The 13,957-nt window shown below is 39.9% G+C and overlaps 1 protein-coding gene across 1 annotated transcript in view; it reads left to right on the top strand.

The window, feature by feature from the left end:
• LOC126367521 (uncharacterized) overlaps nucleotides 1–11,969 on the top strand; it is a 47,476-nt gene extending 35,507 nt beyond the window's left edge. The window contains exons 27-40 of the mRNA XM_050011074.1: nucleotides 1,050–1,185; nucleotides 1,612–1,811; nucleotides 2,407–2,572; nucleotides 2,851–3,191; nucleotides 3,618–3,741; nucleotides 4,549–4,726; nucleotides 5,396–5,520; nucleotides 6,385–6,516; nucleotides 7,267–7,325; nucleotides 8,436–8,550; nucleotides 9,024–9,102; nucleotides 9,386–9,516; nucleotides 9,696–10,818; nucleotides 11,323–11,969. Coding sequence (XP_049867031.1) covers nucleotides 1,050–1,185; nucleotides 1,612–1,811; nucleotides 2,407–2,572; nucleotides 2,851–3,191; nucleotides 3,618–3,741; nucleotides 4,549–4,726; nucleotides 5,396–5,520; nucleotides 6,385–6,516; nucleotides 7,267–7,325; nucleotides 8,436–8,550; nucleotides 9,024–9,102; nucleotides 9,386–9,516; nucleotides 9,696–10,818; nucleotides 11,323–11,750 — 3,337 coding nt within the window. The 3' untranslated portion in view covers nucleotides 11,751–11,969. The remainder of the gene's footprint in view (nucleotides 1–1,049; nucleotides 1,186–1,611; nucleotides 1,812–2,406; nucleotides 2,573–2,850; nucleotides 3,192–3,617; nucleotides 3,742–4,548; nucleotides 4,727–5,395; nucleotides 5,521–6,384; nucleotides 6,517–7,266; nucleotides 7,326–8,435; nucleotides 8,551–9,023; nucleotides 9,103–9,385; nucleotides 9,517–9,695; nucleotides 10,819–11,322) is intronic.
• The last annotated feature ends 1,988 nt before the right edge of the window (nucleotides 11,970–13,957 follow it).

The following is a 13,957-nucleotide window of genomic DNA, read 5'->3' as shown; positions in this document are numbered from 1 at the left end:
TATACAATGCGAGAACAGTATCTACGAATATTACACACTCTTTACTCACTAAACCTAGCTTCCAAACGTTTTTTTAGCTTCCAAACGTTTTTTCGATTCTGCTCCGCACCACCCAAATCCCCTGGTAGTTGCGGCTTCCGAATACATCACTGAAAAGTATCGGCGTCCGAAGGACGTAATATACGATCCCGACGACCCGATTACTCTAGCCATAGAGGCAGCCAATCAGCTCGCGACACCAAACACTTCAGGACCCCGATACCGACCCCGCCGGCGTGGTCGACGATTTCCCTCATTCAGCGCTTATCGCTATCGACCCACTAGGGTCGATTAATTCTTTCAAATATTTTTCCTCTCAGACGACGCCCTGAGCCGAGGTTCGCGCCCAACTGGGCACCCTCAGGCCTGTTGTCTTAAACGTTGTACCGGGTGAGAGCCTTCAGCGCTCCCCATTTGTCCGGCCAAGTAGTTAATGCCATCTGCGGCAAATCTACAATAAGTCACGTCAAAAAAAAAAAAAAAAACTCACTAAACGACCCATCCCATAAGTGCTACAGAAAGCGCAATATAATTTCCCCGACAGTAACACCCGTGTTCTAAGATATAGGCGGCGCCTCAACCTCAACTCGAGTTGACTCCAGTAAGACATGACGTCATTATTTTCGTATTATTTTGTTGGCAGTATGATAATGCTCGACTCCAGTGAGTAAAGTCCTCAGGTCGAGGACGTAAATGTTAACTTAAAATACCGGCTTTGAAATAGACTTGTCTGGGCGCCATCCCACTTGCGTCAGACAGAGTACTGCGGGGTGGAAGTCAAGAGGGAAACCACTGCCTATTTTTCCCTAAAAAGTAGCATGGAAAATGCTGCACCGACAAGAGCGTGGCTCTTAAATTGATGATGATGATGATGATAGGTACCATTAGTGCGTAAGATATATATTTCTCGTCTCTTCCACGCTAGGCGATGTACTATATCTCTGTCCTGTTGTCATTCTAAACTCGCTATGTTTTAAGGGTTTCAGTTATGGGTGTTCTCGTGTCGGCAGTGAGGTGCTACAGTACTACGAGTACGTATGGGACAAGACAGGCGGCACCGACTACCGCACCGTCCTCAAGCTGTGCGACCAGATCACTCTGCGCACTGACGCCATCTTGCACGTGTACGGACAAACGTTCGCTAAGGTTAGACGATATTGGCACACCCCGGACACTTCATACAAAACATCTCGTTTGACACAGACGCGCGCATCTGTGTTTGTAACGTCTGACGCTTGAAAACGAGAGGGGATGAGGTAAACCTAGCTCGGCGGCTGGCGGGGAGAGAGTTGCCGTTCTATACGTAGTATTATTCCTTACGGACCCAACTAATTGACCAGCTAGTTCCGCCCATATACAACAGATGGCGTGCACATCATTCAACGCAGGCCCAGAACGCGCTAACGAAGTTTACACAGCGCGACGCGCATGTACAACTTCTAATTTAACGCTGACTGAGTTTGAGTTTGAGTCGAAAAGTAAAATAAGATTGATTTTGTACGGCTTCTATTTCTATATTAGCATTTTATAATTTTATTTACTTATCCTTAACCCAATCAAATATATGTTCAGTGTCCTATCCTATACGAGTGCGACATATCGCTACTGCGCATCCTGGGCCGTGCGGTCCGCAGCATGTACTTCCGCGCCGGCATGGTAATCATCGACCGGATGGACATCATCTCCCACCTCTACTTCATCGACTACGGCACCATGGACCTGCGCTACCAGGATGATGACGATCATATCCGCACCAAGTTGCCGCGTGGAAGGTCAATATACTAATTTACTTGTTTTTAGTGTATGGATGTCATTGTGATCCTGTGGTTCACCGGCTTACTTATCAAGCGCCGATTCGAATCCCGGTACCGGACTTTCAGAATGTCTTATTTATTTAGCTTAAGTTCAGTTTTCACTAACACAGTTAGCTCAACCATTATAGACGGCGATACCTATCACTTTTTTTTGACGTGACTTATTGTAGATTTGACGCAGATGGCATTAACTACTTGGCCGGACAAATGGGGAGCGCTGAAGGCTCTCACCCGGTACAACGTTTAAGACAACAGGCCTGAGGGTGTCCAGTCGGGCGCGATCCTCGGCTCAGGGCGTCATCTGAGAGGCAAAATATTTGGAAGAATTTATCGACCCTAGTGGGTCAATAGCGATAAGCGCTGATTGAGGGAAATCGTCGGGGTGCCGGCGGGGTCGGTATCGGGGTGATACCTATTACGTTGGTCTAATAGAAAGCTAGGTGAGGTGTGGGTACTTATTAGCAATCTTCTGATGGATGTACCTGTGACTGCCTCAATAAGGATACAGTCACGAGCTTGTGTTTTATGAGGTTATACCGTTGTTTTCTTCCAGTCTGCTCGGGAACTTGGAGAACAAGAAGACTGTAGCATGCCCCAACAGATTCACCGCTTGCACCAATTTGCACTTGTTGAGAATTAACTCGCAAGTTTTCCATAAACTCATCCAGGACTTCCCGACCGTTAGAATACTCATGAAGAAGTATTTACCGAATAACGAGGTACGTTTAACCGAACAATTTATTTTCTGCCATCTCTTGATGCCAGAATTGGTGAGCTAAGTTTGAAAAAGATTAACATCATCACCTCCCTAGCGTTATCTTGGTTTCATAAGGTCCAGGTTCAGATTTTATAGAAGCCACAGTTCACAAGGTCGCCTCTGAAGTAAACAAGTATCGGCCATGTGGGTTTTCTTACGATGTTTTTGATTATCTATAAACAAATGATATCAATTACTTAGCAGTCTATTCTTCTATCTTCATGAAGCCTTTTGTTACAGAATTACATAATAGGCAGCTTAACCGACCCGAATAAGGTGATGATGGTTTGGAAGGAGCGTGTCCAGAGCACTGCTATGATCGACGCAAGAACCTCTGGCTTCGTCAAATACTTCCACCCTGACTGCAAAGCCATGCAGATATACTTGATAATTGTTTGCATGGCGGTTGTGTATGGCGACGTGTACAATGCAGGATTCCAGTGCAACCATATCATCCTTATAGGAGTACTTTACTTGCTCGACTTAGCGTTCTTTTTGAAGATCATCCTGACTTATCTGTTGCCATACGTCACTGAACAAGAGTCAGAAGCTAGGAATGCTCTCATCAACTCCAGGCAAAGGTACTCCATTAATTAATATTAATTATTTTGCAACATAACACAACACAACAACTAAACCCAGGCTGGACTTGGTTATACAACTAGGGGTGGTATTAATAAACTAATATTAGCTTCGAGAATGCCCTCAAGATCATGTCAATGTGACAATTGTTATATAAAAACAGGGACTTGAACAATTAGTCTTGAGGTCAGTCTCAGGTGAGATTAGTTTATTAAAACCACCCTTAGTATTGCAGTAAACCCTATCCTGGGATTGCTTGAGCATCACTCAAAAACTATTTGAGGAATTCAAATAAAATTTTGCGTAGAGCGAGAAGACTGTCGCCTTTTCCCTCGTGGAGGCTTCTCTTCCCTTCCCCGCTCTGGGGGAAGCCTACCGTCAATTTTCTCAAGTGGATGCAAAGCTAAAGTATTTAATCCTTGCAGGTATTACAAGGGAGAATTCAGATTCGATATAATGTCGTGCATACCTTTCGAAATCTTCTGTTTGTTGAATGAGGATCCTTGGTCCGTGTTTGCCTACTATCGTCTTAACAGGTGTTTGAGGACGGTAAGACCTAGCAGACATTATTTGAAAATTCCCTACGATTACCTTCGTGGTTACTGGTTAAGCCAAGTTGCTAAGCGTTTCGATCACGATTCCTTCGTTGTAACTCGCACAAATCAAGCTGATTCGCATCGACTTGGATGGAAGTTGTATGTTTAATTAAAGACGATTCGATTTTGAGACGGTTTGCGTGATCGAGACGTTATTCTAGCTTGGCTAACTGCTTTTGTTAGAAACTGAATTCAATGCGCATGCCAGGGCATGTCATAAAATTTTAGTAAGGAAGAAAATGGAGGAGACCTATATCCAGCAGTGGGATGATGGGAGCTGATTGATGATGTGATGAAGAGTAAGGAATATATCCTATCCAATATTGTTGTTGTTTTTATAGCTCCCATTCATGATCAACTCGTTGACAGTCCCCATACAAAATGTTTTGACTTCCTTGTAAGTCCCGCATATTACTTCAACCTTTGCTAAGTTACCCGGGATCCAAGTGGAGCACACGCCCTTAGTGTGTACCTGGTGGTTTCTTAGTGACTCATGTATGGGTCACGGACGTATGTAGCTAGTCCGTTATGACCCGTATATGGATCACTGGACTGTCAAAGTGTAATCTTGACACCAAGATTGACGAGGTTGGTTATGCATATCACAACTCACACGGTAGAAGAAGAAGATGCATGCTTAGGGAAAACCCGGGACCGATAGTGTATTGATTATGACGCTCCCGGCGTGACAAGAGCTGCAGGTTTTTATTTTCTCTTCGTGGTATATTATAACATGTTTGTAAACTTTTTGATCCTCAAGATAACGGTGAATGTATGCCTGAGCCGGTACAATGAGAAGTTGAACATTAACCTGAGCGTCATCACAGTGATGTCTGTGTTCATCTGGTTCACATTCCTGCTGCACTGCTACACGTGCGTGTGGGTGCTGCTCGGGAGCATCGAGGAGCAGAACAGTCCCAACTCCTCGTGGCATTGGAGTGAGTTGGCAGATTGTTTATTTTACACCAATTATCATGTTCAGCGCCGGGTCAAACCCGTGTAGTAAAAAGTAACTGATTTTACTAGTTGGAAACCAGCCTATCATGAGTCATTTATGGGGATCAGACAGAGAGAGGCTACGAGAAAGAATAAGTTGGACTGTAAGAGTTACTAATGAGGAAGTGCTAGTAAGAGTAAGAGAAAAGAGGCAAATATTGAGAGTTATTGAGGACAAAAGAAGAGGCCAGATGATTGGGCACTTAATAAGACACGACGTCTTTTGTTTTTTCCTGTTTGTGCAATAAAGTATTTGTTATGTTATGTTATGACACGACGAATTTATTAAAAAGAGAGGAAGGGGAAGATCAAGAAGAGCTTACATGGAACAAATCAAAGAGAAGGTGAACGTCGTGTCTTATAAGGAAGTGAAGGAATTGGCCTTTGATAGACAAGAATGGAGAATGCTACACCGACAAGAGCGTGGCTTTTAAATTAGTGATGATGATGGTCAGTAAGGGCTCTCACTGTGTAAAGTAGATTCTTTATTGGACACTAATTAGTACCTATGGATGATTTTGAGAGATTCTATATATTATTTTAATGTGGCTTAAGTATGCTAGGTTAGCCTCTTGCCCGGAGCAAAACCCTAAAACTTATATTTGTTGTAGTGAAAAAAGGCCCTGGAAAAGCGGAATATGTGTGCGGCAATGAATACCTGTGTGCAATATACTTCGTTATAACCACGTTCACTCAAAACGGTTGCGGAGACATATTGGCAGCGCAACGTTCAGAGGTAAGAAAGAAGGCGGCCATTTTGTATTTTTTAAATTATCACTTTCTTGAGAGTGGACGGAGCGTTTTTTTTGACGTGACTTATGGCATTAACTACTTGGCTGGAAAAAGGAAGGAGCGAAAGTGGTGTGTTAGGATAGTAGTAGATAAGTGGAATTCGGTGGTATCTGTCTACCCAACGGGAAATAGACGTGAGTATGTAAAGTTATTATCCATCAGGAGGTCTAAAAAGGCCAAATTGAAGTAATTATTCCACTTAAAAAGTAATAGTTTTCTCGATTATTTTTTTACGACATCTTACCTAATCTGAAGATTTGTCCGGCTTTTTACAGAAGCGTGAGCGTTTATTTTTTTACGACGAATTTAATCGTTTATCTTTGACCTACGATACCGCCCAATTGCCGCGGAAGAATGCGAAAGTGTCCCCACAGCTTGGCATAACGGCGGTGGTACGGACACCTGGGGGGTTTTAGTCGGTGCGAGCTCGACTAACCGACATAACCCTCTCGCTGCCCCCGCGACGGGAGGATATGCGGTACAGTCATTGAGCAATAATGTACCCACTTTAGGACTTTGTCGCACTAACATATTTGACATTTAGTGAAACTTACGATTGTTTTTTTTTTGGCTCTCCACCGACAAGAGCGCAGCTCTTAAATAGAGAGAGAGAGTGAGACTTACAGTTCAATTTGTCAAAAAAGTTAATGTGACATGGTACCAAAGTGTATACATATTAATGTTCGTGACCGTACGCATTACCCCTCGAAAAAAAGAGAATACTACCCAATTATGACTGACAAGTCAATGCAATGACCCGTGGTTAGTGTCCGTGAAAGTGTTAATACATTCGGCTGCGTGTGCGCAGGTGGTCTTCGTGTGCATACTGATGTTGTCGTCGACAATGATCTACATGATCTACGTCGGAGAGTTCTCCAACGTGATCCACTACTCCTCGTTCCGCTGCTTCCAGTTCTACAGCAAGTACCTTGAACTTCAGGTCAAAATATTAATTGATTTATTTACTCAAACATAACAAGGTCCATTTTTTTAGTAAAGTACTGACTTGAGAACTAATTTAGTGTTACTTATGTTCTTTAATACTTATACAGGATGTTAGTGACATCGTAACCATAACTTTGAGGGATGATTTAGACCATGTTTCAATAAATGTCAATTCCTGTCGGAAAATTCCACAAGATATCAACTCAGAATAAAATTATGGTCTGAATCATCCCCCTCAGTATACGTTACGGTGTCACTAACAGTACCGAAATCAAAACCAATCACATTATTTGTTAAGCATGGCCTGCCTTGCCAGGACCTGTATAAAGTGCTGGAAAATGTCTAAAGGCGCTTTTTGTGTAATTCGGCTATCGGATCGTCTCGCATGTGTAAAATTTCATGTATAGCTGTGTAAGCGTACCTATGTCACGCCTCGGATACTCTTTTGGGTAACAGTCCCGCGAACGAGAACAGCTCCGCTTACCTAACCTGAAGATTTGACAAGCCCGATTTTTATAGAAGCGACTGCCTGTCTGACCTTCCAACCCGTAAAGAGGAAACCAGCCCTATACAGGTTAGGTCACATACCTCCGAAAATCCATGTTTCACCACTTCCTGAAGTACTTATACTGTGTCTGATAGCTATGAGACTGTTTTAGAAGCGTACTTTTAAAAACCTATTCATCGTTTTTCGATAATATCCAAATTGGATTGTAATTTCAAGGTTGTTTATTGAAACCTGCAGGAATTCCTGCGTAACAACCGCGTGGCGAGCAACCTGGTGCTGCTGACGAAGGCATACAGGTCAGTGAAATGTGTATATATACCTGCAAAGGCAAAATTTAGTGTGACGTAATTTGCAACTATAACTGCAACTATTATTTATAACTGTACCTAAATTCATAATATTGATGACGCCGCGTCGCGACGCACTGACGACGTAGCGAGTTTTGTGGGGTTAAAAAGACCACTTTGAAGGAATTCACTTAAAAAAGCAATATTGCTATTGGAACTTATTTCTATATGATTGGAACTTTATAACTGACTACCGTCCGACATAAAACGTATTGACTCAGATCGATCATTTAAGGCCAAACTTTCCCATTATATAATACAAAATATTTCTATTTAGAGCATTCTATAACTTTGTTTCTGTATAGCATGGTAAGCATGATTATTATTAAGTAAGTATTTTTTATGTAAGTGACTGTAAGTCTTTAATAAGAAATAAAGATTCTATAAACCTTATATGAGCAATTGTCAAATTGCCGTATTGCTTTTTAGATACATTTTCCAAATAAAAACTTAAGTACATCAAAATTAATCCCACACAAAAAATTAAATTATAATAAAAATAAAATAAGTGCTTATTTATAGAACATTCAAAATAAAATACATTACAGAACAGGAACCTATCTTTATTGTGGGAAAATTAAGGTGCCAACTTAAATTGGCATTAAAGACTGACGTTTAATTTTATTAGACTGCCATATTTACGTAATCGTAAAAAAAAAATGCCAAGGAGGGACTTTCCAGACCACGTACCCTAAACAAAATATAGATGGCGCTGTACAATGTTGCCTTCGTTCAACCTTCGAACTTCACGGATAACAGACATATATGCAACTTATCTTTGTTTTTGGGTATAAATGATGATCCTTGTTATTACACCTAGTCACAACACATCTTCCACCCATTATTATTCTAATAAAATAAAGAGAAGCAATATAGATAGCAACATAATTCTATACATAATCTGATCCAAATATCAACCTTCTGCCAATGAATAATTATGTACCCGAGTTATGATAAAATAAATCTGTACAGCGCCATCTATATTTCCTTTGGAGAACGTGCCCTGAAAAGTCCCTCATTAAGAAGCTACCATATAATATATGTGACATGACTGAACAGCCTACACCTATGGCGCGAGGCTCGCGGGCTCCAGATGCCACACTTCCTCAAATCGGCCCCCGACGTGCTGAGACACAGGCTCATGTCTGCTGCTTACCTGCATCACCTTAATGCGGTGAGAGTTTTACACCTAATTACGATAGTTGCGGCTTCCAAATACATCCCGCTTGGAGACGGCACTGAAAAGTATCGGCGCCCGAAGGATGTAACGACCTGACGACCCGATTATTCTAGCCATAGAGACAGCCAATTAGGTTACAACAGCAAACACTTCAGAACCCGAATACCGACCCGCCAGCGTGGTCGACGATTTCCCTCATTTAGCGCTTATCGCTATCGGTTAGTGTCGATAAAATCTTTCAAATATTAATAAATATAACAAATATTAATATAGATAAATATTCTCAGACACCCTGAGCCAAGGTTCGCGCCCAACTAGGCACCTAAAATTCAGGGCTGTTGTCTCAATTTTGTGCCGGGTGAGAGCCCTCAACGCTCCCTTTTGTCCTTTTTTTGGCCTAGTAGTTAATGCTTGATAACCAGATAAAAGTTTATAACATACTCTAGATTTCTTTATTTATTTTTCAGCATCCGCTTTTCCAAGATTGTGAATCTGCTTTTCTGCGCCAATTGACGGGATATCTGGAACCATTCTATTATAATGACGGTAAATATTTGTATTTTTCTTTGTAATTACTTCTTCTTCTATTTTGTGGGCTGTTAGGTCGATGATCGACCCCATAAGCTCCAGTGTTATCATCAGATTTCCATTAACCGGGCACAAGTCCTGGATACCACGAATTATCAAGTATTTACGTATTATGTAACCAAACATGAATTCAAATTCATAAAGTTATAGAGAATTAGTGACGACTTCGACTAGTTTACCTTATACAATTTGTTACGCCATAAAAATAATTTGAACTATAACTTTAATTATATTTCGATAGGTATGTACGTCGTGAGAGAGGGAGAAATAACGAATTCGATGTACTTTATCCACCAAGGCCAAGTGTTAGAGGTCGACGAAGACTTAGAAGAGATCATCCAAGTTTATAAAAAAGATCAGAACTTCGGAACAGTAAGGAAACATCTTTTTTCTACTTATTAACAGCATAAGCTCACTACTACGTTCCCAATTGGCTAGTACATCTATCGCAAGATGAACTGAGTGCGTGGGGCCTAAACTAACCTGAGCTTAGATATTTTCAATTTAGCAGTGTTATAACTGTAAGTACTTACTATTTATTATTCATTTAGGTGCAGGGTTTGCATCGTGATACTCCATTCAAGCTCTCCTACAAAACTATAATCAAATCTCAAGTATTAACACTTTCCTTAGACAAATGGGAATATTTACTAACACATTTCCCTGAAAGTAAAGATAAGATTTATAAAAATTTCACGAAAGAGGATGGAGATAAAAGGAAAGAATCCAAAAACTACGATGATATCGATCAAAAAAAAAAGCCTGCCAAAGTACCGAAAAACATACAAACTGACGTGAAAAAGAGATTTGGGTTAACGACCGCATCTCAAGGAGTAGTGCGAACTGCTGAATCCAAACCAGGTTTAGTAGATCAACCTCTAGCCGACGACGGGGCACTGCCAGAGACTGGAAGTGCACGATCTGAAGGATCTATTATAGCAGCCCGTCAGTTCGCCGAAAAAGCTCTGGCAAAAGTTCAAAAGCACGGACCACAACAAAGTACTGTTGGAAAACCGCCTCTACCTCAGAAATTAACAGAACCTCTAACAGAGGAACAACCAGAAAAAGAAGCAGAAGAACCTCAATTTAAGTGGCCTATTAACAGTAGACGTAAATCCTCTTTTGTCGACCCAGTAGAACAGAGAAAATATGATAGTGATGACGAAGAAGAAGAGGAACCACCACCTCAGCCTCAACAGGGTAGACGCAAATCCACTGTGCTAGGTATTGATAAAGCTGCAATTGAAGAAGAGTTGAGGCTTATATCTGACGATAGGGGTCAGAAAAAAGGAGCTGAGGAAATTTCTCCTTGGCCGTTACATAGTAGAAGAAAATCTTCTGCACAAGATATATATCCAGAACAAAAACAAAGTGCACGTGAATCAGAAGAAGAACCCCCAATGCCTTCTTACGATAGACGCAAGTCAACTGTTCATAACGTCGATAAAGAAGCTGTTGAGAAAGAGTTGGTAAGTTTGGCTGAAGGTTTTGATGCAGGTGCTACTACCTCTGTAGAGACTAAATTGCCTGTATTCCCTCAGGATGACAGAACTTCAGAACAAGATATAGAATTAGATGATATCAAACCTCCTGACCAGGAAAAAACTGAAGAAACGTATTATATGCCTGCTAGCGAAGCATCAGATGAACCATCCTTAGTACATAAAGTAGCAAGTAAGATTATATCTTCATCTATCGTTAAGTCATTAGATACACTACGTAAACCCTCTATTAGGGAGGGGACCTCGTCAAGACGTGAGACCTTGATACAGAAAATAAAAGGTTACGTAAAAAGTGAAACAGACCAGACGCAAAATAGGGATGCGTTAGTAGAGGAACAAAACCAGGAAGCCTTCAAAGGACTTGAGTCAAAATCAGCCCAAAATGTTAAATCATTCCAAAATGTTAAATCACTTCTAAGTATAAAATCTCTTCAAAATATAAAATCACTGAAAGACATACAATCACTTAATGATTTAGCAAGAAGTCTGCCGAGTATACATTCAATTACAAGTGAAAAAAGTCAATCGAAAACACGTTCAGTACTTTCTTTTAAGGAAACTGTATCGACGCAACAAATCTCAAGAGATAAAAAAAACCAAAAACATACAACAAGAGATCACCAAAGTATAGAAATTTCAAAAACCAAAATTCCCATGTCAATGCTTTCTTTTGCAGGTGACATTGTACTTAAGAAAGCCCCAGAACAACCCGAACTACCAGAGAATTTAACTCTGTTAGATGATAGACCAGAAATTACAACTGACTCGCCAGTAGATAGTGACGACGATGAAGATGCGGAAAAGGGTAAAGATGAGAGTCTTTCCACTAAAAAAGCAACAAGGTCTCAATCTATATGGGGCGTAGAAGATTTCATAATGCAAGACAAATCTCCAACAAATAAAGAGGATAAAAAGTCCATTCAAGACATTCGTGAAGTTGCAAAAATTGAAAAAAGTGACACTGTAAGTGTAATGGAGTCTGAAGTTGAGCTTGGGGCACATTCATTGGAGCCTGGCGAAGGTGCACGCGACGACCAGTCGCTACCCAGCACGTCTGGAGGCAAGTCGCTTGCGAAAGGCAAAAAGAAGGAACCAGAGAAGTGATTTGACCAGAGAGTACTTTGAAAATGATGTTTCGCTTCCACGGTAATGACCAGGAACCTCGAATCTCTATATGAGTTTTAACTTAGGAGTGAGACAACCAAGAGTTTTATAAAATAGGAATAGAATTGTTAATTTAATTTTCTTTTAGTAATGGTTGAAGAAATATTTTCTGTTCATTATTCTTTGATTACAATTGTTGTTTTTGTTCACTATAATTATTTCATTAGAAATAAACAGTTACTTACCATGAAATATTGTCATTATTTATCGTTTGCAATGAGGGACTTTCCAGGCTACGTTCACCAAAAACAACATAGATGGCGTTGTATAGCTTTAACCCTTAATCAGGCCCCATGTGCACTGGCATTAAAACATATTTTTAAATATGGTGTGGTCTTAATTTTTACCTCTACAATGTATACCTAGGATCAGTTTCTTAAAAAAAAAATTAAGACAAAAACAAAGTGGTCGTATTATGCACTATGCCTGTTAAAGAGCTCTCTGTCGTTTTATAATTTGTTTCCATTATCCTTATTTTTAATTAGGAACTGCATAGTTTGCAAATAAAGAATATTGAATATTGAACTTTGATCTCTTTACTGATAACTGACAATGAATAATGTTTATTATAATGATTTGTAATATCAAAGTCAATCTGTCATATCAAAATCATCTCTTATACAATGGAAACAGTGTCCATATCATACTACCGCCAGACGGGCACATTGCGGACCCACCATACCACTAGCCCTACCCCTGGTGGTAGGGTGGGTCCCAAACCATACCACCATAGGGCATAGGGCATATAATGACCACTTTCTTTGACTAATGATTTTTCCCAAAATGAATTGTTTAGTTAAAAAATGTTTAGCTTCATACGAAAGATACAAATATTGATAATCAAATAAAGGTTTTATGAATTTTAAAAAAGACAAAGATCACTAAATAACTCCAATTACCTAGGTGGTCGATAAATCGTACTATGCCTGATTAAGGGTTAACGTGATAATTACCTATTCCTATTACTCGGGTAAGTACAGAAGCATATGGGGCGTGGAAGATTTGATGCTTGATATTTGGATCACATTATGTATGGAATTATATTGCTACCTATTACTTCTCTTTATTTTAATCAGAATAATAATGAGTGGAAGATGTAATTTTGCCTGGATGTAATAAAAATGATCATCATTTTACCCCAAAAACAAAGATAAATTATTCATGAAATTAGAAAGTTAAAGAAAAAACTATACAGCACTATTTCTTTTCTATTGACAACAGGCCTTCGGGCGGCGATATTTTTCAGTACCGTCGTCTCTAAGCGGAATATATTCGAGACCAAAGAATTTGGGTGGTACGGAGATGCAGAAAGGCAGAGAACCGGATAACACTACATCTAGTGGGCCTGTAAATTCTTTACGTTACAAACCTTGGAAGAATTTTAACAGTGCGCGTTTTATCAAATCAACATCATACAAACATAGAACCAAATTGATCAGTGCAGTGTTACGATAATGGAATCCGCTGACGTAATAGGCTATTTCAGTTCATTTCGAAATCGACAAGTTCGCATATGATGTGTGTTTATTTCTTGCTTCTGACTCTGAATCATCTCCTACAGACTAAGTATGAGAGGTGGTCTTTTTTCGAGATTTAAGCCCACCCTTTACTGTAGATAATGGATCATTTTTACCACCAGAATTTATTTTTTCTTATATTCGACGTCGTTACTATAATAGCAATTTTTGATATTGGATTGTTTGGATTCTTTCTGCTTTCATTTTGTCTTAACTATTCTCCTAATTCTTCATAATTTTACTTTCCGTGACTGTAAATTTATGAAAACACGATAAAGGACTTTCCAAGTTACTTTTGTCAAAAACAATATAGACCGCGCTGTACAGTTTTTTCTTCGTTTACTAATTTCACGGATAACAGACATATGCATCTTTTACCTTTACTACACCTTTATACCAGCATAAAATGCTTCATCGAAGCAGCTTAATGTTTTCGAACCAAAATTTTGGTTAACAAACTGGTAAGCACTACTTACTTGTTGCTCGGTGATAAGATCAGTCGCTATGATATATATTTATTACTTTGGCTTGCAAAAATGTGCAAACACTCTGCCAGCGCTTAGCTAGGAAGACATCTTTCCCCGTTTTGCTTTATGGTCAATTTTATTCAGGAATACAATAAGACATAAA

The sequence above is a fragment of the Pectinophora gossypiella genome, chromosome 1, assembly GCF_024362695.1.
Source record: "Pectinophora gossypiella chromosome 1, ilPecGoss1.1, whole genome shotgun sequence".
In the NCBI taxonomy this organism is placed as follows: Eukaryota; Metazoa; Arthropoda; class Insecta; order Lepidoptera; family Gelechiidae; genus Pectinophora; species Pectinophora gossypiella.
This window is presented reverse-complemented; position numbering and strand designations above follow the sequence as displayed.